At 51.9% G+C, this 20,974-nt stretch overlaps 1 protein-coding gene across 8 annotated transcripts in view; it reads left to right on the top strand.

The window, feature by feature from the left end:
• The window catches only part of LOC123940393 (coiled-coil domain-containing protein 13), a 66,243-nt gene that overhangs the window by 30,010 nt on the left and 15,259 nt on the right, over positions 1–20,974 (top strand). For 6 of the 8 annotated variants that reach the window (XM_046003174.1, XM_046003173.1, XM_046003178.1 and 3 more), the window contains exons 9-15: positions 1,260–1,436; positions 2,923–3,129; positions 5,276–5,415; positions 5,950–6,033; positions 8,341–8,463; positions 16,912–16,920; positions 17,557–17,711. In XM_046003174.1, coding sequence (XP_045859130.1) covers positions 1,260–1,436; positions 2,923–3,129; positions 5,276–5,415; positions 5,950–6,033; positions 8,341–8,463; positions 16,912–16,920; positions 17,557–17,711 — 895 coding nt within the window. Of the gene's footprint in view, positions 1–1,259; positions 1,437–2,922; positions 3,130–5,275; positions 5,416–5,949; positions 6,034–8,340; positions 8,464–16,911; positions 16,921–17,556; positions 17,712–20,502; positions 20,618–20,974 lie in introns of all 8 variants that reach the window. The other 2 variants (XM_046003180.1, XM_046003175.1) reach the window with 2 other exon arrangements.

A 20,974-nucleotide genomic window follows, 5' to 3' on the forward strand; every position in this document is an offset into this window, starting at 1 on the left:
ATATTGCGGTCATTGAACCAATTGTAAGCCATAATGTGTGTGGAAGGAAGCTATTCCCTGTGTGTCCTTCCTCTGACAGGTGCCTGCTAGAGCCTAGAGTGCGTAGACAGCAGAGCAACAGGTAAACAATGGCTGCCTACGGCAAAGATCAGTGGTCTTCAGGATTCATCATCTACTATTTTTCATTTCTGTAATTCACTTCCACAAGGATCTGAAAACACTTTTCCAATGATAATTAACCCTCAAGACCAAAGCAGATTATATCACCTCTTGCCCAAAACCCTCCTCAGGGTCTCAATCTTGGCTCCTGATGGTTTACCTAATCTAGTCTCTGCCCTGTCTGACCTTGCCCCTGACCTGTCCCCTGTCTCACTGTGCTCTAGCCACACATGTTCTACCCCAGGGCCTTTGCTCATCCTGTCACCTCCTTTAGTCTCTTCTCAGATGTCAACTTTCACAAAGGACTTCCCTGACAACGCCATTGTCCTTCCCCACCCTATTCCCTTCCCCAGTTTTCCATAAGCAGAGCAACAGGTAAACAATAATAACAGGTAAACCGTTTAACATCTGTCTCCCCAGCTAGGGTGTTAGATCCTTGGGGACACACTGTTTTGTTCTCTGCTGTTTTCCCAGCACCTATAACAGTTTAAAGCACACAGTATCCCCTCAGCTGAGGCCTTATTTGAGAAGGAAGGAAGGAGAAAAGGAAGGAAGGAAGGGAAGGGAAGGAAAGGGAGAAGGAAGAGAGAGGGAGGAAGAAGGGAAGGAGGGAGGAAGGGAGACTCTGAAGGCATGCCCAGCACTTGAGTTGCCCGTTAGTAGCTGACCAGAGCACGGCACAGTCTGGGCTGACATGCTGGACACGCGCGGAGGAAGTGAGACGATGCAGCAGGGTGGCCCCTCCCTCTCGTTCTGGCTCTTGGTGGGATGAGCCACTTCTGTTTGAACCCTAGACTTAGCCCACAGTTGGCAAGTGGGACTCCTCTCATGTCTGACCCTGACAGAGCAAGGGCAGCTGCCTTGATGCCTGTGTTCTTGGGCTGACGGAGGAGTGCTGTCATCTGTTAGTGACATCTGTCATGTACAGGGCAAGGCCCCACCTGACACCCCTTAGAGGTGGGGCCCGGGAGCTGGGGCCCAGCTCTGCTGCCTTGCTCTCCAGCCTTCAGAAGTCCCCTCCTGTCCCTGGGCCTCACCTGTGCGCAGGAGGCTGGGATCCCTTCAGCGTCACTGCCCAGGACTATCCTTCCTGATTACAGAAACTTGTGGCTGAGCGGGATGCTCTCCAGAAAGAGCTTGAAGAACTGAAGAAGAAGTTGGAGGGTGTCAGGTCCCGGAATAAGGTGCTATCCAGCGAAGTGAAGACCCTCAGGAGTCAGATGGGGACCCTGGTGGAGAAGGGCCGGCATGACGATGAGCTCATCGACGCCCTCTTGGTATGACTCTGCCACTCAGGCCTGACGAGAGCACCCAGTGCCTCCAACATAGGGCCCCCAGCCCGCCCAGAAGCCCGTGACCCGGCCCCAGGCAGAGTGAGCCCTCACAGACCCCAGAGGCCGCCACCAGCATCCTTCAGAAGCCCATGGCCTCGCCTGGGCACCAGCCCCAAAGCCACGCCCCAGGGACAGGAGCAGCTCCGAGGCTGCCCAAGCACGCGTACACGTCGTGTTGTGTGGTATCGGTGCTGGCTGTAACGTGCGAGAGCCTGGCGCAGCCACTGGACCTGTGGACCCCAGAAGGGAAGAAGTGGGTGAGCGGGGAGGAGCCAGGAGTCCACACTGGGTCATTCCATCAAGGAACGGAAGGGACAACTGAAGGTCCAGTACAAATTCTTGTCCGTGTGACAGCACACAGTCCCTTCTGGGTACTTGGGGTACATGTGGTTCATAATGGTTAGTCACCAAGACAACCCCTAGGGTCATCTGTTCTAATCCCCTTTCACACCTGGGGAAACGAAGACAACAATTAGTTGACTAAGTCATCCAAGATTATACAACTGAGTTCAAACCGGGTTGAACCCGGTTCAAGGCTCTGACCATAAGGCCTGCCTTGATTATCAAGGCCCCACTGCTCTCCTGACCCCTAGCCTGGCCTTTTCTCTCTGGGATCTGTGCTGCCCCAGGGTTTTGGTCTCTGAATCCCAAATTGTGCCCCAGGCCCCGTGGCCATGCCTGGCTTGGCTGGGGGGCCTGGGGTGGTAGGCGGAGTACACCTCTGGGGACACCTCCCTGGGGGACACTAGGCCAGGGGCACCCCCTCTCTGAGCCTCAGCTCCCGGTTTTTAAATAAGGTGTGGAGCTGCATGTCCTCGGCGGTCGCTGTGTGCCATCATTCCGTGTTATTGCAGACAGCATGATGAAGGCTGCAGGCGAGCCCCAGCCAGGCCATCCACCAGCACTCTGCCCTTGGGTTCTCTGGGCCTCAGTTCCCTCCATGTTCCCAGTCACTGATCTGTCCTTCCTGTTGACTGTCAAGTGAAGCCTCCAGCCTGCTAGTGTCCTGGGAGCATCTGCAGGAGATGGGGGGACCTCAGTCAGGTGCTGAGGGATCCCTGGCCAGGGGTCCAGGTACTGCCTTCAAGGCCATCTCCCAGCAGAGGGATAGGGTTTCTTCTTCCCCAAATATCTCCCCCACTGGCTGAGATGCTTTCTGTCATCCCGAAAGTCCCTTCGATGTCCTTCTCAGCCCCATCTCAGAGAAGGAAGTTGAGGACAGGAAAAGGGCCTGGTCCTCCCTGCCTGTTGAGTCCCCCAAGGGCAGGCAAGGAAAGTCCTCCTGCTTCTCAAAGGAGCAGGAGGCGTCCCACTGTTAGGTTCCTGCTGCAGCAGGGAGTGGGTAGGGAAGGCGGTCTTCCCTGTCCTGCCTTGCCCAGGGGTCATGGCTGACCTTGTCTGTCGTCTGCCCTCCTGCCTGGCCCCGCAGGACCAGCTGAAACAGCTCCAGGAGATTCTGGGTAGCCTGAGCCTGCAGGAGGAGAAGACCCGGGCCTCGCAGCGCCACCTGGACCAGCGGGTCAACAGTGAGGTGCAGCAGAGCAGCAGCCTCATCACCCAGCTGCGGGCCATGGTGGCAGAGCGGGAGGCCAAGGTGCAGCAGCTGGAGGTGGAGATCGGCCAGCTCAGTGTGCAGGTGAGTCGGGCGCCAGCCCGGCCCGACATCCGTCTCCAAGCCTCAGCGCGTCCATCCACCGTCCAGAGAAATCTCAGCAGCTTCCTCTGCTCCCCACTTATCTTCCCTCAGGCCACACCACATCCCCACTAGCTCCGCTCTGGCCCACAGCTTCCATCTGGCTTCCCACTCCTTCTCACATACCTTTCCTCTCTTTCCTGGTTGTCTCCTGCCTCTGCACAAAAACTGTCTGTGGCCCCCGGTCGCCCTTGGCCTCAATGCTTAGGGGTCCAGGCTCCCTCCTGCATCTCCTCACGCTCCCCAGCTGTGGCCCTCGTCCTAACAATCCAAGATGATGGCTTCGGTGCCAGGCTTCACGTTCATGTTCCAGGCAGCGGGAGGGTGGAAAGAAGCTGTACTCCACCCAGTTTGCAGGGCCCCACATGACGAGCTCCTGCTGCCTTCCCTCCTGCACCTCCTCTTCACCCTCCCTTTCCTCCCACACTCTGGCCGCATGACCACCATTTAGCTCCTCACACAGCCCTGCTTTCTCCCCACTCCAGGCCCGTGTGCATGTCTGAAGCACGTGCCTTCCCTTTCCTCCCCTACTGCCACTGCCTGGCCAGGGGCCCCCAGCCTTTAGGAATTACCGAGTCATGAGCTCCTTCAGGGAGCCCCAGGGCCCCCAGGCTGTGCTCCGTGCCCCTCTTGGGCACTCTCCTAACTCCCTGTGCATCCCCAAGACAAACTGTTGTCACGCTGTGTGATCGTTTTCCTGCCCCCCACACCCAGGGGTACATACCTCGGTGCCTCCTGGCTTGGCCCAGGACTGGGCAGCCAGTACAGGCCCACAAATGCTATCCAGTGAGGGAGCTCCTGAACGGTTGGACCTTGACAGATGCCTTAGGGCCATAGCCCTGGCTGCCAGGAGTCAGGCGCCAGGGGCTCTCTGCAGCTCCTTCCAGTGGTGGTGGTGGTGCTCAGAGGGGAGGGGACTTGGCAACCTTAACAGGCACACAAGTCTCCCAGTGACAGAGAAGCCTCACAGCCAGGCTGACTGGTATAGCCTAAGGCATGCCACAGAGCAGCCCTGCCCTTTATTCCCAGGGTTCCATGATCCCCTCAAAAGCATGGGAACCCGGAGCCCCTCAGCTCCAGCCTTGGCCGGGTGTTGGTTGGGGCTGGTGGTTTGTCTCCCTCAAGCAGTCCATCCCCTAGGATCCTGGTGGCTGGGGTGGAAAATGCTGAAGTCCCCGAGGCTGAGGGGAGCCCAGGGTTATGTTAAAGGCCTGGGGACAGGGTATGTGTGGCAGTGAGCGGGGGGCACTGCCTCGCCATCCTTGCACTGCTTGCTTCCCACTGGGAAGTGAAATCTGAGGGAACACACGGGAACATTCCAGTAGTTTCACCTCACCACTGTCCTGCCTCCCGGCACACAAAAGGGAAACACTTCTTACCTCAGGGATCAACAACCGGCTGGGGGCCAAGCGTGACCCAGCAGACAGCTGATGGGTGCGTCTCAGGGGGGCTGGGGCCGGGGGACATGCCGGGTGGGCTGGCTCTCACACCAACTGTCCACCCCTGCTGGGGGTCCTCGGGGGACTCCTTCTTCAATCTGGCCTCACCAGCTATCCGGAAGAAGGAGGTGGGGGGAAGAGGGAAGGGGGCCTGGTGAGCCCAGCCTCCCCTCCCCCCAGGACCGTGGCCCTTACTGAGGTTCTGCCAACCTCTCTGGTTCTGGCTGTCTGCCAAGTCCAAGTGTCTCCAGCTGACAAAGGCAGCTGGCCTCAAGTCACACCTGGCATTCACCCTGCGTGGGTGGGGCTGCCCGCGAGAGGTGGGTCCACTCAAAGACATCAGTCTCTGATCTGGCCCGAATCAAAGGCCGTGCACTTCCCTTTGGGACCTGAATGTAGAACAGCTTCCCGGCCCAGTGGCCCCCTGGCGCCATGTAGCTCCCTTTCTGAAGAGAGTCATTATTAGACGCCATTATCATGCAAGGAGCGCCTTCACCGCCTTCACCAAACAGGCCTCGCTTTCCACTCCTGAAAAGAAGCCTCTTTCATATCCCCTCAAAGCCCCAAGCTCTAGCCAAGGCCCCCCTCCTGCCTTCTCCAGGCCTCTGAGCCAAAGCGCTGAGAATCGACCCCACGTCTGTTCCCTGCAGTATCTTCAGAATAAAGGAGTGGGCAAGGGGTCTGGTGGGACCGAGGTCAACACCGCCTACACCAAGTTCCTGGAGGACCCGGGCCAGACCAAGTCCCCGGCCTCAGCAGGCGATCACGTTGGCAGGCTTGGATCTTCTCGGTAAGAAAGAAAAAAAAAAAACAAAACAAAAACGGGATAGAAGTGTTGGAAAGTGAATATTAATTATTCAGAAGAAAGCCTGCCTTCTCTGGGAAGCCACGGGTGCAATTTTAAGATGACTGTGGCATTGTCCTGGCAATATGAGGGCCTCTCGTATTCCATTAGCCTGCATCTGCATGGGGGAGCCAGTGGGCCCAGATATTATTACCGGTGGCAGTAATTATTACTGGCGGCAGCTGCCTGTGATATCGTCTCTGAGCTGGCCTTGAAACGCACCTCTTTCTAGGACTCCCCGAAAGACCTGTGTTGGATTGCTTGAGGCTCTGATGTCTCCCGGTTCTGTCTCGTTTTGAGCCAGCAAGGGTCCTGGAAAGAAGGGCAGCAAATCCGCAGGACGGCCCAGTCCAGGTTGCTGCCAGGGCCGGCACTGGCCACCTCCTTGGGCTCCCCGGATCCCTGCCGGCCCCTGCTCTCCTCCCAAGCAAGGCCCAGCCTGCCTTCCTGGGTTGATGATCCCCTTCTGCCTTCACACAGCTCCGTGACCAGCCTGGGCCACACACTGGTGGAATCTGCTCTCACATGGCCTTCTCTGTCCAGTCCTCATGGGGCCTCACCCAGGTATGAACCCGGGACTTCAGGGCCCCCACCGTCCCTCCCACCCTTGATTGCTCAGCCAGTACTGCCATCCCACTGAAAGGAGGGGAAACCGAGGCCAGGCCGCGTCCAGGGATTCCTCGAAGTTTACATAAGGACGTGGAGGGTAAGGGAGACCCAGTGCCTTGTCCGAGGTGATAGAGCAAGAAGCTACTGGACCAGAGTCTTGGCCTCTGGCTTGCAGTCTAATGTCCCTTCCTGCTACCATAGAGTTAACACAAGGAACCTTCCGGGGCCTGGAGCCCAGCTCCCTTCCTTGTCTTCTCTTCCCCACAAGAATCAGTCTCTAGGGGAAGAATTTCATGTCGTATGGGTTCCCACTTTAAGTCACTGATATCCCCTCAGCTCTCTGGCCCCCTCTTTGTTGTTAGAATCAAGCCTGGGGCTTCAATAGGCTTTTTGTTCTTCCTGCCAGCTCACAGACAAATGGTGGCTTTGTCCTGCCCCTGAGCCCTGTCCTGAGCCCTGCCCCCGTCCACTGGAGCCATGCTCCTGCTGTCAGCCCCCGTCCCCACCCCTTAGGCGGGTCAGCTCAGGCTCTGGGCCAGGCCTCTGTGGGGCCTGAGTCCATGTTTGACTTGCTGTGTGGCTCCAGGCAGTGATCATCTCTGGGATGTTATTTCCCAAGAAGGGCCTGAGTGAGACACTTCTGGCCTGACATCTGGCAGCACGGGGACCGTGGGCCAAGGCCGACGCTACAGTTGTCCCACCCGTCAGCCTGGGGTCACCAGGGCATTTGGGTGAGAGTGGGCGGCTCTGAGCCACAAGGGTTCATGCCACACTTCCCAAAGTGGGAGGCCTCCTGGTGCCCCACGGAGAATGGACGGGCTCTGTCTCCCTGAGGTTTTAGTCACAGTAGTGGGAGCAGGAAGAAGGACAAGATGGTCCTCAAGACCCCTTCCAGGCCTATGTGGCTGTGACCTTTGCCCTCCACAGGGAAACAAGAGCAGACTTGCTCCTCAGCTGTCCAGACTGCTAGTTCCCAAACTTCTGTGTTGTACACTGCACAAATGCTTGCTGAACCCAACCATGTGCCAGCCCTGTCCCCATGGGGCATACCATCCTCCACTGTCAATGACAGGACAGGCAGGAGTGACCCCAGAGAGGATGTCTGCTGGGGCTGGTATGGTGACCGTGATGGGGTGTCTGGGAAAAGAGCCCCTTTCTTCTATGGCCCCATCCTCTCCCCCTCTCCCCCCATGAGAACATTGTGGAGGTGAGATGACCAGAGCTTTTCTGATGGTCAGTGTGCACATAGACCCACCGGCTATCAGCTGGGTTAGATGTGAGCTCTGACTCGGGTCTGGACCCCTGCTGCTGACTCAGAGACCATACTTGGAACAGCGAGGCCTTAAGGTGTATTTAAGAGTCAGAACACGGAAGGGTCTGCAGTTCTCAGGCCCATCTCAGCCAACCCCTCAGTATTCAAAAGGAGGACCCAGGCCCAGAGAGGGAAAGAGACCTGCCAAGACCCCAGACCAAGTTAACCTCTGGTCTCGCACGCTCCAGCCCAGCTCTCCCTGTGTCCTGTGATCCTAGAGGAGCAAACCAGGGCCACCAGGGTCTCGGGGGGAAAGGTGAGAGCAAAGCAGAGAGCAGCTTGGGACTCACACGTGTGCTCTTAGGGTGGGGTGGGGGTTTGGGTGGGAGACAGAGCTCCCCTTCCGTCTGGGCTCCAGCCAGTGGGTAAGGGTCCAGTAGGCAGGCCCAGTGATAAGGAAGGAAGCAGTGACAGGCTAGATCAGCACTGAAGAAAACAGACCAAGTCACCAAGCCAAGCATCCATGAAAGTGGGCTGGGCATGGGGCCAAGTCAGGGGCTACAGGAGGGCAGGGCAGGTTGACAGAAAAACAGAGGTTGGGCTCACCTGGCAATGGGCAGGGCAGCCAGGCCCCTGGCCACACAGGTACCCAGGCCACCCTAGGCCCTCAAGGGCCAAATTCTATAGCAGCCAGCCCAGTTCCAGGCCCCATACAGGGACCGGATGGACAGAGATACTGATGCCGCTCTAACCCCAGTGGGTCAGCTGCGCAACCAGCTGAGTGAGATCAGGAGACTTCAGCAGGCACAGGAATGATGGGCTGAGAAGAAGCCAGAGGAGGAGGACCAGCAAGCCCAGGAAGGACTGGGATGGCTTCCTTCTCTGTGGCTGTCTCTGAGGATCCCTGAATGTTCTTCCAATCCCTCCCACCATCAGGGGTAAGTGTGCATCTTCAGATAACCCCTCAGATGACTTCTGACCTCTGACCTCTGCCCCATGCTGGTCTGCAGGTTCTCGGACTCCCCCGAACAGAAAGGCTGGCAGGCACAGGTGACAGAGTTCAAGGCCCTCTGGCAAGCTGCTGAAGTGGAACGTGACCGGCTCACGGAGTTTGTCAGTGTCCTGCAGAAACGGTAACACATGGCGTCCCGGGACGAGCTATGCGGGCCTGTGTGGCCTGGGGGTGTGACAGCCTGGCACAAGGCTTGGACAGGGACCCGGTCTCAACTGTGACTGGGTCCACCTTCCCGGAGAGTTCGGCTTCCACGGTGTTGGTCTAAAGCATTCGCTATTTGTCTGCCTACCTAGGTTTCCCACAGCCTTGGGGCCCTGTTGTCCCAAGTGCGGTTTGCCCTGTCCTACGTGTATTCGGTGGGACTGTCATATGCATGAGGACGTGAGGTGGGAGTCTCAGGGGAGAGGCTCTCTGGAGTTCAATCAGTCAGATCAGTCCACAAACAATCAAAATCTCTGATGAACAGGACACCTTCCTCAGGGCACTGGGGGCGTTGGTGGGAAGACAAAGGCTTGACGCACTTCCGAATTATAAAGAGCGAGAGTTGCTCATAGATGGCTGCTGAGACTTCTCTGGGGAGGGGAAGGGAAGCATGTGGCCCCAGGCAATGGACCAGGAGGCATAGTTTTCTCCAAGGGGCTGTTGACAGACTTCCATTCAGATAAATCAGTGCTCCTTGTTCAAGTGACCCTTTTGGCAAGAATTGCAGGTACTCAGGCCAACGCATGGCCCAACCGTGTGACCTCCACACTGAAAAATATAGAGGACACCACCGAGTTCCTGCCCTACTGGGGCATGCGGCCAGGGCTCTGTGGTGACAGGCAGTAGAAACCAATCCTGGCTAAGTTAAGGGAAAGGCAGATTTTGGAAGGTGCTGGCAGGCTTCAAGGGGTGGGACAGGAGAGGAGCCCAAGGAAGTCTGGGAATCTTGGGAGCTGGATGCGGTGGTAGGAACCCTTGGCTGTTTCTCTCGGGCACTGGCCTGATGGCTTCTGGTTGCTGTGCCAGTGGGTTCTGGGAGAGAAGGTCTAGCTGGCCTAGGTTGCTCACAGGTCCTTCCCTGCATGTAGGCCAAGCACCTTGATTGGAAGTCCCTACAGGTGCTCAGAGAGTGGAGGAGGGGCGGCTTGCCAAAGGGAAAAACAGACTGCCCTTAGCAAAGAAGGAGTGAGGGCTGCTGGGAAGTGGTCAATGGATGGCCAGTACCTAAGCAGTAAGAAGGGACCAGCTTTAATGGTTTCTTGTGTGTGTGTGTGTGTGTGTGTGTGTGTGTGTGCGTAACCCATGAAGATACGAATTGCGGACATACTCGGGTATAGGAGAAAAGTAACATTAATTCTTTTTCTGTAACAGAAATGTAGTGGCTGGTACAAGCCTCCAGTCTACCAAATGGAAGAAACATTCTCCCATTTCCCTCGAGTGGCACCAGAGTTTTGGGGGGTTTCGTGAACCAAGGTGATTCTGTTCTGTATTGCTGTGTAACAAGCCACTCCACACTTCGTGGCTTCAGACACGATGGTATATTCCTTCTCATGGCTCCTTGAGTTAGCTAGGGGATTCCAGTCCACATGACGCCTGCATGACTCACATGGCCCGGTTCCACAGGAAGCTCCATGGAGGTGCCTTGCTTCTCCTTTACTGGCCTCTTTCTCCACATGCTATTCCCTCTCCCAGGGCCTCCCCATGCAGAGCTGGGATTCGTGGGAGGCAAGCAACGCACTCAGGGCACAGAATTTAAGAAGGCACTCACTAGGGTCACACATGTGTGATTTTCTCTTAACTTGATCTTTTTGGGTTCACTCTGCTGCTCTGTGTCATTTTAGGGTGCGGGGAAACTAGCTCTCGGAGGCTGTCCCAGGCCCATGAGCCAAGCAAGACACACGGCCTTTCCCACTCAGGGGCATTGCTGTCTCCTGGCGCTCTAACAAGAAAGCATTCAGATGCCTCCAAACCTTTTTGGATTTCTCACTCTGAAGTATAGGACCTGCCGTTCTCAGAGATCCCCAGTTTCTACTCCCTTCTTTTTCTGGGGAGTCTGTTCTGGTCTTACATCAGGGAGGCAGAGTTTTGCCTTTCATACTCCGTTCTACCACTGCCAGCGGCCTCAGCGGTACTGAGACTGCAAGTCCCAGTCTTGTGTCCTTATGCCAGTGACACCGCTGTGCTCCGCTTGGGGGTCCCCTCACCCCCCTCTTCGTGCAGTCAGACTGAAAATGACAACAGAGCTCATCCTTGTTTCCCTTCTCTCAGGTCCTGTGCCCAGGCTTCACTGCCTCTCATCCTGTTGTCCAGTGTCTGAGAACAACTTATTTCGGATATTTTATCCCCTTTTCTAGTTGTTTGCAATAGGAGGGGCTAGTCTGCTTAGTCTGCCATGACAGAGGTCACTAAACGTGTCTCTTTTTGAAAAGCATATAATTGGCTTTGTTTTTAGTTTTTATTTTTTTTTTAAGATTTCATTTATTTATTTGAGAGAGAGAGAGAGAGAGAAGGTGTGTGTGAGAGAAGGGGGAGGGGCAGAGGGAGAAGGAGAGAAAGAATCCCAAGCAGACTCCCTGCTGAGCATGGAGCCCCACCTGGGGCTGATGTGGGGCTCGATTCATAACCCTGAGGTCATGACCTGAGCTCAAACCAAGTCCGACACTTAACTGAACAAGCCATCCAAGCACCCCTTGGCTTTGTTTTGAAATTCAACCTGAGACTTGGTGCTTGATGAGAGTTTAATCCATTTTCATTTTTGTAGTATTTGGAAATAGTTTGATCATCTCAATTAATATTTTCTATTTGCCGTGATTTTTCTGCTCCTTTTTCTCTGTTCTCCTTTCTATTTGATAGGTCAGGTTTTATTTCTCTCTTTCATACAAGTTTGGAAGTCATACATTCTATCTCTATTCTTTTAGTGGTTACCTATAACTTTTTTTTTTTTTAAGATTTTATTTATTTATTTGACAGACACAGATCACAAGTAGGCAGAGAGGCAGGCAGAGAGAGAGAGGGAAGCAGGCTCCCTGCTGAGCAGAGAGCCCGACGCGGAACTGGATCCCAGGACCCCGAGATCATGACCTGAGCCGAAGGCAGCGGCTTAACCAACTGAGCCACCCAGGCGCCCCTACCTATAACTTTTAACATAGAATTCAGCAAGTCTAAAGTCAGTAGATTTCTTTATTATCCCTTTGAGCCATAGGATAACCATAGAGGTTTTTGTTTTGTTTTAGTCATCTCTACCCCCAACATGGGGCTTGAACTCATATCCCCAAGATCAAGAGTCCCATGCTTTTCCGACTGAGCCACCCAGGTACCCCGAGAAGTTTACAGTGTTTAACTCTGACTCCCCTACTTGTGTCTTTCACATTACTGGTTTCTAAGATTTCTCTAATACTGCATTCTTCTTTCTAAACCTTCTGACATTAACCCTCCAAGTTAATCTTTTTAAAAATTAGCCAGGGGCGCCTGGGTGGCTTAGTGGATTAAGCCTCTGCCTTCGGCTCAAGTCATGGTCTCAGGGTCCTGGGATCGAGCCCCGCATCTGGGTCTCTGCTCAGCGGAGAGCCTTCTCCCCGCCCCTCCCCACTCTCTGCCTACTTGTGATCTCTGTCTGTCAAGTAAATAAATAAAAAAAAGTTTTTTAAAAAATTAGCCAGTGTTCACTTACTTTGGACAACTCAAAAATGACTCCTGTCACTCTTGCTTCTTGTATCTCAGTCTCCCTTCTGGGTTCAGCTTCCTTCTTACTGAAGGGCTTCCTTTTGTTCAGCTGAGAACACGTGGATGGTAAGCCCTCCGTGTCCTTGCTTATTTTGGAATCTTTATTCTGCCTTTCACTTGAAAGAGAATTTCATTTGGTGTAGAATTCTAGATGGTCGGGTACTTTCTCTCCGCACCGGGAGGCTATGACAGCTCACTGTCTTTGAGCATCCGCTGTGGCCAAAAAGAAATCTGCTGTCGGTCTGGTTGTTGTTCCTTCCTAGTCACCTCTTTTCTCTCTAGATGGTTTTGCAGATATTCCTTTTGTCTTTGGTATCTGGGAGTCTCACTGTGGTGGGTCTAGGTACTCTATCTCATTGTATTTCTGCTGCTTGGGAACTGGTGTGCTTTTTCATTCCGAGGCCTTCAGTCTGCATATTGCCAAGGGCATCTCCCATGTGTTGCCTCTCCTCATCGTTTCTGCTCTTCTCGTCTGAAATGCCTAGTCAGCCTATGGTAGACCTTCTTTTTCTTTTCTCTGCAACTCTTAAACCTCCGTGATATTGTGGGCTGATAACTGCATGGTTTCTTCAAATCTGCCTTCCAGCTCCCGAAATCTCTTCAGTTGCACTTCCTCTGCCACGAAACCTATTTTAATAACTGATTTTTTCACTTCTAGCAGGAAAAAGAAGCCTTCACGAGGAAGACTTCTCCTTGTATTAATTTTAAACTCACTCATCTCTTTAGAGTTGCTCTCTCGTCTTCATTACTTACGACCCTAAGTAATAACTGTTGACTCCCCCGCCCGGTGAACAATTTCTCTATGTGGTTTGTACTTTCGTGTTATTTCTGTGAGCTTGTCTTCAGTGTTGTTGGTTTATTGTCTTTTCCTGTGGGAGTTCTCGGGTTAGGAAAGTGCTCCTGTGGAATGGTTCTGCTTTTGTCTCTGTGGAGCTTTGGGGTTCAGTGGTCTCTGATTGGTTCTTTATGCTAATTTATTGGTTTAGGGTTTCCTGAGCGCATGAGCACTGGCCTTGTGTTTCAGTTTTCTCGCGATTGGTGCTTCCCCCCTCCCACACTTAAGGCCCTGATAGACTACAGGCTTCCTTACCACTTCCCTGGCTTAAGGGTGTCTCAGTCTTTTATTGCAAACGGGGCACTCTGGAGGCTTCCAGAATCATGCAGGGAGCTTCCTTGCAGTTTGCTGCCTTATAGGAACCCAGGATTATAGCTTCTGCCCTCACATTGGCATCAAAATCCCTGCTCTATGCGACTGGAAGTTTTATTAGTTTTTCTATTACAAACGTATTTCTGTTATTGTAAAAAGCCTTCTTTTCCAACCTACAGTTCCCCATTCCGCATAGAAAAGAACTGTCAGAACTTCTAAAATGTTTTCTTTGCACATCCAAAAACGTACCTGCAGATATATGTGTACACGTGCCTGGACATATGTGCACATATGCTCATCCTTATTACAAGATGGACTCATGCTAAACACATTTCGCGAGAGTTTTTGCGAGAGTATATCACTGTCAGTTTCTAAATGGAGTCACTGGATCAAAGAATGTGTACATTTAAAAGTTCACAAATAATTATTTTAACATAAATCCATTTGCATTCCCATTAATAATGGGAACTATCTGCCATTTCCCCATACCCTCACCTCTACAAAGTTTTATCAATCCATAACATGTTTCCAAGCTAATAAAGGAACACTATTATCTCAGTTGTTTTGGTCTACTTTGCTATAACCAAAAGTGGGGATGGGTATATTTTTCACATGCTTAGAGCCTTTTTAAAAAAGATTTTATTCATCAGAGACAGGGATCATAAGCAGGGGGGAAAGTAGAGGGAGAAGCAGGCTCCCGCTGAGCAGGGAGCCTGATGTGTGACTCGATCTCAGGACCCTGGGATCATGACCTGAGCCGAAGGCAGATGCTTAACAGACTGAGCCACCCAACTGAGTGAGTGCCCCTGTTTATAGATTTTCTGTTAAATATCTATTCAAACTATTGCACACTTTTTAGGGAGTCATTTATATTTTTTCTTTACACCCATAGAGCTCTTTATGAATTATGTATACAGTATTATATATGTAGTATAATATTATGTATGTTTGTCTTTCATGAAGGTCTTGTATCATTTATATTAAGTTAATGCCTGGGTAGCGGGACCTCCTTGTCTGAGTATTCTTTGTCAGTATCCCCACACTTATAGTCCTCATGAAAGCAAAATTTTTACACGAACATATTCACGAATGACTTGCCTTGCTTAATATTATTCACTTTACACCGCCACTGGGTCAGTTTGCTCAGACTCTTGAACTCTAATAAAAATCAATTACAAAGTAAAATGACAAAGTAATAAAAAAAAAAAAATCTGGTCTGTCAGAAGGTTGATGATGCATATGGTGTGAGAGAGCTGGTAAGAATCACCCCGAAGCCATGACAAGCATCGAGACAAATTAGCCCATTTTGTGATCGAAGAAGAAAAAAATCTGTGAGAATCAAGACTGGTCCAAAGAGAATAATCAGAATCCCAATGGGAAGACTTGAGTAGAAAGTGAAACTGTGGGACACCTGAGTGGCTCAGTCAGTGAAGTGGCTGCCTTTAGCCTCAGTCATGATCCCAGAGTCCTGGGATCGAGTCCCATATCGGGTTCCCTGCTCAGTGGGGAGCCTGCTTCTTCCTCTTCCTCTGCCTGCCGCTCCCCTGCTTTTGCTCTCTCTCTGACATATAAATAAAATATGAAAGAGAGAAAGAGAGGAAGAAAGGAAGGAAGGAAGGGAGAAAGAAAGAAAGAAAGAAAGAAAGAAAGAAAGAAAGAAAGAAAGAAAGAAATTGTGGAGGCCTGGGGAGGAGCAGCCCCAGACCAGGTGAAGGAGGGAGAAAGGGCTGGCCCCCGTGTGTGTTCAGAGGAAAAGCTTCAGGGCCTGCTGATAAATAAGAAGCCGCAAGCAGCAAGGGAGAGTGAGAAGGCAAGAGTGCTGCCCGGGTGTTTAAGCTAAGCAACCGTATGGTTGGCGGTGACATTTATCAAGATGAGGAAGGCACATTTGGGGAGGAGAAAACAAAGGTTTGGTTGTTCCTAAACTCTGTCGGAATCAAGTGCTTTCGCGTTGCTGTGGTGTTTGCTGTTTGTTTTTTTCCTCCAGCACAAACAGAATACAAACCTCAGTAAAACGCAAACATCGCTGAAATACATGACAGAAAAATGAAAGCCCCTCTCCACCCCACCCCACCGGTGTCTAGTTAGTAACTGGTGCACGTCCCTGTTGTCAGCGTGTTGGCTGGGTTTCCTGAGCGCTGGTATCTATTTGTTTTTAAATTTTTAATCTGTTATAAAATTTTTAATTAGGTTATATATTATGCATAATCTTCTGCTACTTCGTTCACTCAATAATGTATCTCAGACATCCTCTTCAGGTCAGTACCTATTCTTTTTTATGGCTAAGGAGCATTTTTATTGTGTTAACCCACTATGATTTATTTGTCCTTTACTTATATAAGCGGCATCATACGTACGCGTTCCTGTGGCACTTGTTTTTCTTGTCTGGTCCCACGATGGGGAGATCTGGGTTTGTACATGTCGCTCTACTTCATTCCTTCTCGAGGCCAGACCAGCGCTGTCCAGCAGAACTTTCTGCGATGGTGGAGATGTTCTACAGTTCTGCTGTCCAGTGCAGGGGCCGTTAGCCACGTGTGGCTTGGATCCCTTGAAATGGGGCTGGTGTGACTGAAGAACTGAATTTTTTATTATATTTCCTTTTCATTGATTTCAGTTGAAATAGCTACCTGTGGACATAGGGCTGGCAGCCACTGTGTTGAACCCTGCCCTATTCTATCACATTCCACTGTGTGAATATTGACCACTTACTCTGTATTTCCTCTATTGATGGACTTGTAGTTTTTTGTGGGTTTTTGTTTTTTGTGGGTTTTTTTGGCTTTTGCAAATAAAGTTTCAGGGAACATGCTTGAACAAGTCAAGTTAGTAGCTGAATAACTGTGTTATACAGCTTCTTGTTGGTGGTTGTATGCTGTTGATAATTGTCACCATTCTGCTCCTTCTTGACTCTTCACTGAAGTGGAAGACCACTTCCTCCAACACTGTCAATTTCCAGACCTCCACTCTGATTTGCATGTGTGTATGCAACCCTTTGTTAGGTTACATTTCAGGGAGTCCTGGCCTTCTAGATGAATCTTTTGTATCACAGAAGTCTGAAATGCTATACCTACCACAGGAGAGACCATAACCCCAGCCTCAGTGAGATTAAACAAATCTTTCATGTGAAATGGCCAAATGTCCCATGAATTCGTGATGGGCATATGGAAAATAATAATAAGTCATAACAATAAATAATAATAAACAGAAGGCAATCACTAACTCCAAGAAAAGCAAAAAAATTAAATAAGAAAGAAAATGTGATCGTTCATGCTCCATGTTTGAATAATTGTTCTAATGTAACTCCCTGTGGTAGACAGGATTTTTGTCTCCCATGCCCTTCACTCCCTGCTGTTGTGTCTGTGAACACTTTATGATATATGGCAAAAGGGACTTTGCAGATGTAATTATAGTTATGGGCCCTAAAATAGGAAGATTATCCTGGATTACCAGGTGGACCCAATCTAATCACTTGAGCTCTTAAAAGCAGAGAAATTTCTCCAGCTGGGATCATCCAGAGATGTGCTACAGAAGAAGTCAGATGGATTCAGAGCATGCTCAGGGTGTCTGTTTGGCCTTGAAGCTGTAGAGGGCCAAGGGACCTCTAAAAGATGAAAATCACCCAGCCAACAGCCAGCGGGAAACAGGGACCTCAGTTCTTCAACTGGGACTGAATGCTTTTAATAACCCGAGTAAGCCTAGAAGTGGATTCTCCCCCAGAATCTCCAGGTAAGAGCCCAGGTCAGCCAACTCCGTGATTTTGGCTTGTGGAACCTGGAGCAGACAAACCAACAGAGCCTGCTGAACTTTGACTTCCAGAACTGTGAGATAATAAATGCTAAGTTTGTGGTAATTTGTTACAGCAGCAACAGAAAACTAATACACCCCCACTATTAATTCAGCTGAAAAGTGGTATGTAATCACCTTGGGAGGTGGAGGGGTGATCCTGTTTGGGAAGGGCTGACTCTGTTTGAGAGGGCTAAACTCAAGCTAAATTCTCGTGTTGCGTGACAGGAAGTCTAAAGATTATATTTAAACCTTGAAAAATAGCAGTATGGGCATCTGTAGAAATACGGCAGTAAATATTCAAAGAAACAGCTCAAAGTGTTCTAAGCGATTGCTTCTGGAGAGCCGGAAATGGGAATGGGGAGGAGTGTGAGGGGCTGGCAAGCTTTTCATTTTAAGCCTTGGAGAGAACTATATGATTTTTAAACACATGTTCCTGTGCTCCTGCAGTAAAATAAAGGACAAGTCACACCACCACTGGTATAAAACGCGCCTGCCTCTCTGAGAGCCAGAGCTGCTGGGGTGGGGGCTGCCCCTGCCTGCCCTGGGGTACAGCAGCCCCTCCTGTCTGATCCCCAGGGTGGAGGAGAGCAACAGCAAGCTTCTGGAATCTGAGAAGAAGCTGCAGGAGGAGCGGCACCGCAGCGTGGTGCTAGAGCAACATCTCGAGAAGATGCGCCTGGAGCCTGGGAGGACGTCGGTCAGTCAGAGAGCAGCCCCCAGGAGCAAAACAGGTAGGGGCTGGACCAGAGGCCCCAGTGTCAGGGCGGGTTGGGGGCAGCCTTGCTGCTTATGGAGGAGCCCATCAGCAGCACCGCTTCAGTCCCTTCCAGAAGAACGTGGGAAGCAGAGGCCTCCATCAGGGTGATGCTCTGCCTGCCTGTGCTGCTGGGGGTCCCCTTTCCTTGGCCTCCTGGCCAGAACCAGGAGCCCCAACGGGCTCGCGCGTGACCCTGACCCAGACACCTGCAAACCCCTCTGTGGAGTGACCATGCCTCCGCTAAATGACCTCAGCTGCTGCCCCCACCCCAGCCCTTAACCCTCTGCCCCAAGCTGAGGCTATTTAGACTGGGTCCTGGCGTAAAGTTGGCCTTCGAGGAGGCCAGGGCATCAGTGGCTGACCAGGAGAAGACTCTGTCTCTGCTGCTGGCTGCATTTGAGCAGGGATGAAGTAAGCAGGGGTGATGGGGTTTCTCCATAGGCCTGGGGACAGGGCTGCTCCATCTTATGTCCCACCATGCCCAACATGCAGCTGCCACGGTCTAAGTGGTGCCTTTAGCTTCCCCACCAGCAGCAGGAAGGGGGGGGAGGGGACAACCTGCTCCTCACCTTTCAAGGGCATGAGGCTAAGGCTGCTTGTGTCACTTCTGCCTTCATCCCCAGGACAGATCCTGTCACATGACCATGCCTAGCTGCAGAGGAGATTTTGTTGTCCTCAACTAAAAGATTTATAGCTCTAACACGGTGATTTTTTTAAAAAAGATTTTATTTATTTATTTGAGAGAGAAAGCACAAGAGCTGAGTAAAGGGAATAGGGAGAGGGAGAAGTAGACTCCCCACTGAACCAGGAGCCCGATGCAGGGCTTGATGCGGGCCTCGATCCTAGGACTCTGGGATCATGACCTGAGTTAAAGGCAGATGCTTAACCAACTGAGCCACCTGGTTGCCCCAACACAGTGATTCTTAAGGTGTGATCCCCGGACCAGCAGCATCAGCACCTTATGTGGCTGGGCCCAGCTAGGGGTGCAGGATGCCTGCACCGGAAGCCAAGGAGGGAAGAATCTTTAGTACAGAGGGACTAGACCTCCCTCCCTCTGATGTCCCCATCCCAATCCTCAACAGGCTCTGGAGTGGAGGTCCAGCCCCCACTGCCCTGCCTCTCCACACCACAGTCTATCCCTCACCCCCTCCCCTAGCAAGGACACGCAGACCTTTGTCCCCAGCCCAGATAAGATCAGAATGTTCCAGAAACATGTGTCAGGATGAGGTACAAAGCAGGAGTTGTGCACTTTTCCCTTGTCGCATCAGCAGGGCCGAGAACTCAAGGGCCCTTCCAGTAGCTGCTGAGGGTCCAGGCTGGGGAAGGTCCCTATAGCTTAGCCCTGCTGGACCTTCAAGAATAGGTCCTCTAGGAATGTGGTGTCACTAGGTCTGGGGCTTATGTCCTGAGTAACCCAACCAGGGGTGCTCAGCCACAGCAGAACAAACCATTTTGGTTCTGCATCGACAGCAAAGAGCAGCTGCTTGACAGAAAGTGTCCTTGTGGCCTTTGCCACCTGCCGGCCTGTGATGTGGGCAGAGCACCACTACTTCAGGGATTAGAGCACCCCCCCACATCTGTAGAACGAGGAGACCTGAGTCTGGGATTTGGTCCCTCCAATGGCAGTTCCACTCCAGTGAGGAAGATGGATAATCACAAAAACAAAACAAAACAAAAAACAGTAAAAGACATGCTAAGTCCGATGCGGGCTGGGGCTGGGGCTGGCAGCAGAGGAGGGGACAGGAGGCACTGAGAGAGCAGCTGGTTTCCGGGAGGCCAGTGAAGACCTCACGGAGGAGCTGGCATCGCACAGAGACAGCGGGAGGGGTGGGCGACGAGGCGTACAGATAATTTACAGAAAAGCAAGTGCAAAGGCACTGCAGCGAGAGCTTGGCTGGAGGCTTGAGGGGATAGCAAGGCATAGCAAGTGAGGCTGGCACGTGGTGAGGGGAGGGGAGCATGAGGCGAGCTCAGAGAAATGACAGAATTCTGAGGAGGTGGTCTGGTCACTTAGGGCCTCAAGGTAAAAAAATGAATTCACCCAGGCCTCACAAAGCTCTGGAGGCAAGAACTATTATCCTCATTTTACAGATGAGAAAACCAGCTCAGAAAGGTTGATGGTTTACCAGAGGCCACACAGCAGGGGGTGAAAGCCAAGTCTACTGATGCCAGGTGATTTTCTCTGGGCCACACCATCCCTGAGAACCACGCCGCCACTGAGGGCCTTTTCTGCACGGGTTTTCTGATACCGGATGGTGCCCAAATTCCTACCAGTCACCTTTGATTTCTTTTTCTGAGTACTCTGTGGCCTCTGGCCCTGGCCGCCATGGACCCCCTGTATGAATGTAGGGAGCAAGTCAGGGTAGGCCTTGGAGGCAGGGAGGACTCAGTGGTATGAGGGCGTCAGAGGCAGTGGTGATCTAGACTCAGGCTCAAATGCAGAGCAGACTTCAGCCCTGGCTGCCTGCCAGAAACTTGTGAATTGCAAAGATGGAGACAGTCACGAGGGGACCCACCTTAGTAAGCACAATCAGGGCTGTAGCAGAGAACAAAGCGTGAGTCCAAGGGAATACAGAGCAGGCATCAGGGAAGGAGGCAGCCCTTGTCCTTAATAGGCTATGTGCCTTGTCCTCCATCTTGAAGGAAGTATCATGTTTCAGCAAGTGGGAAAGCAAGAAATCGGCAGTGGAGTGGAGAGGGGGGAAGGAGAGAATTTAAACAGGGTCATGGCCTCGTCACAGAAAGTGGCTGCTACTGCCCCACAGGTCTGCCCACTTCCAACACCAGGCTCAACCCGAACGGGAGTGAAAGGAAGGACCCATCCTTCACCCAGCTCTCCAATGTGCCCATGGAAGCTCAGATGGAGGAGCTGACCACCAGGTGCTCTCCTGCCCCATCTTCCTGAGGGTGGCATTGTCTGGGTGGCAGTACTTTCATGGGCAGAAGCATCATGTCTCTCCCCATTTGGGTTGTTTGTCCAGAGGGCCACCTGCTGGTCCTGGATTCTAAGCCTGCAATTCAGCAGCTGGCCATCAGAGGGCAGAGAGACCCAGTTGCCTCTCTGACGGCCACCAAGTTCCAAGAGTTTGACTAAGCCTGGGTTGCTGAAGCCACTTTTCTCACTCAGTTAAACTTTCAGCGTCAAAGACAGTGATATTCAAGGAAGGGTGGGGGGACCACTACAGATTAGTACTCATCCTTGAGGCAGCCAACATTTGGGGGAACTATAGGGTGCCA

The sequence above is a fragment of the Meles meles genome, chromosome 4, assembly GCF_922984935.1.
Source record: "Meles meles chromosome 4, mMelMel3.1 paternal haplotype, whole genome shotgun sequence".
NCBI lineage: Eukaryota > Metazoa > Chordata > Mammalia > Carnivora > Mustelidae > Meles > Meles meles.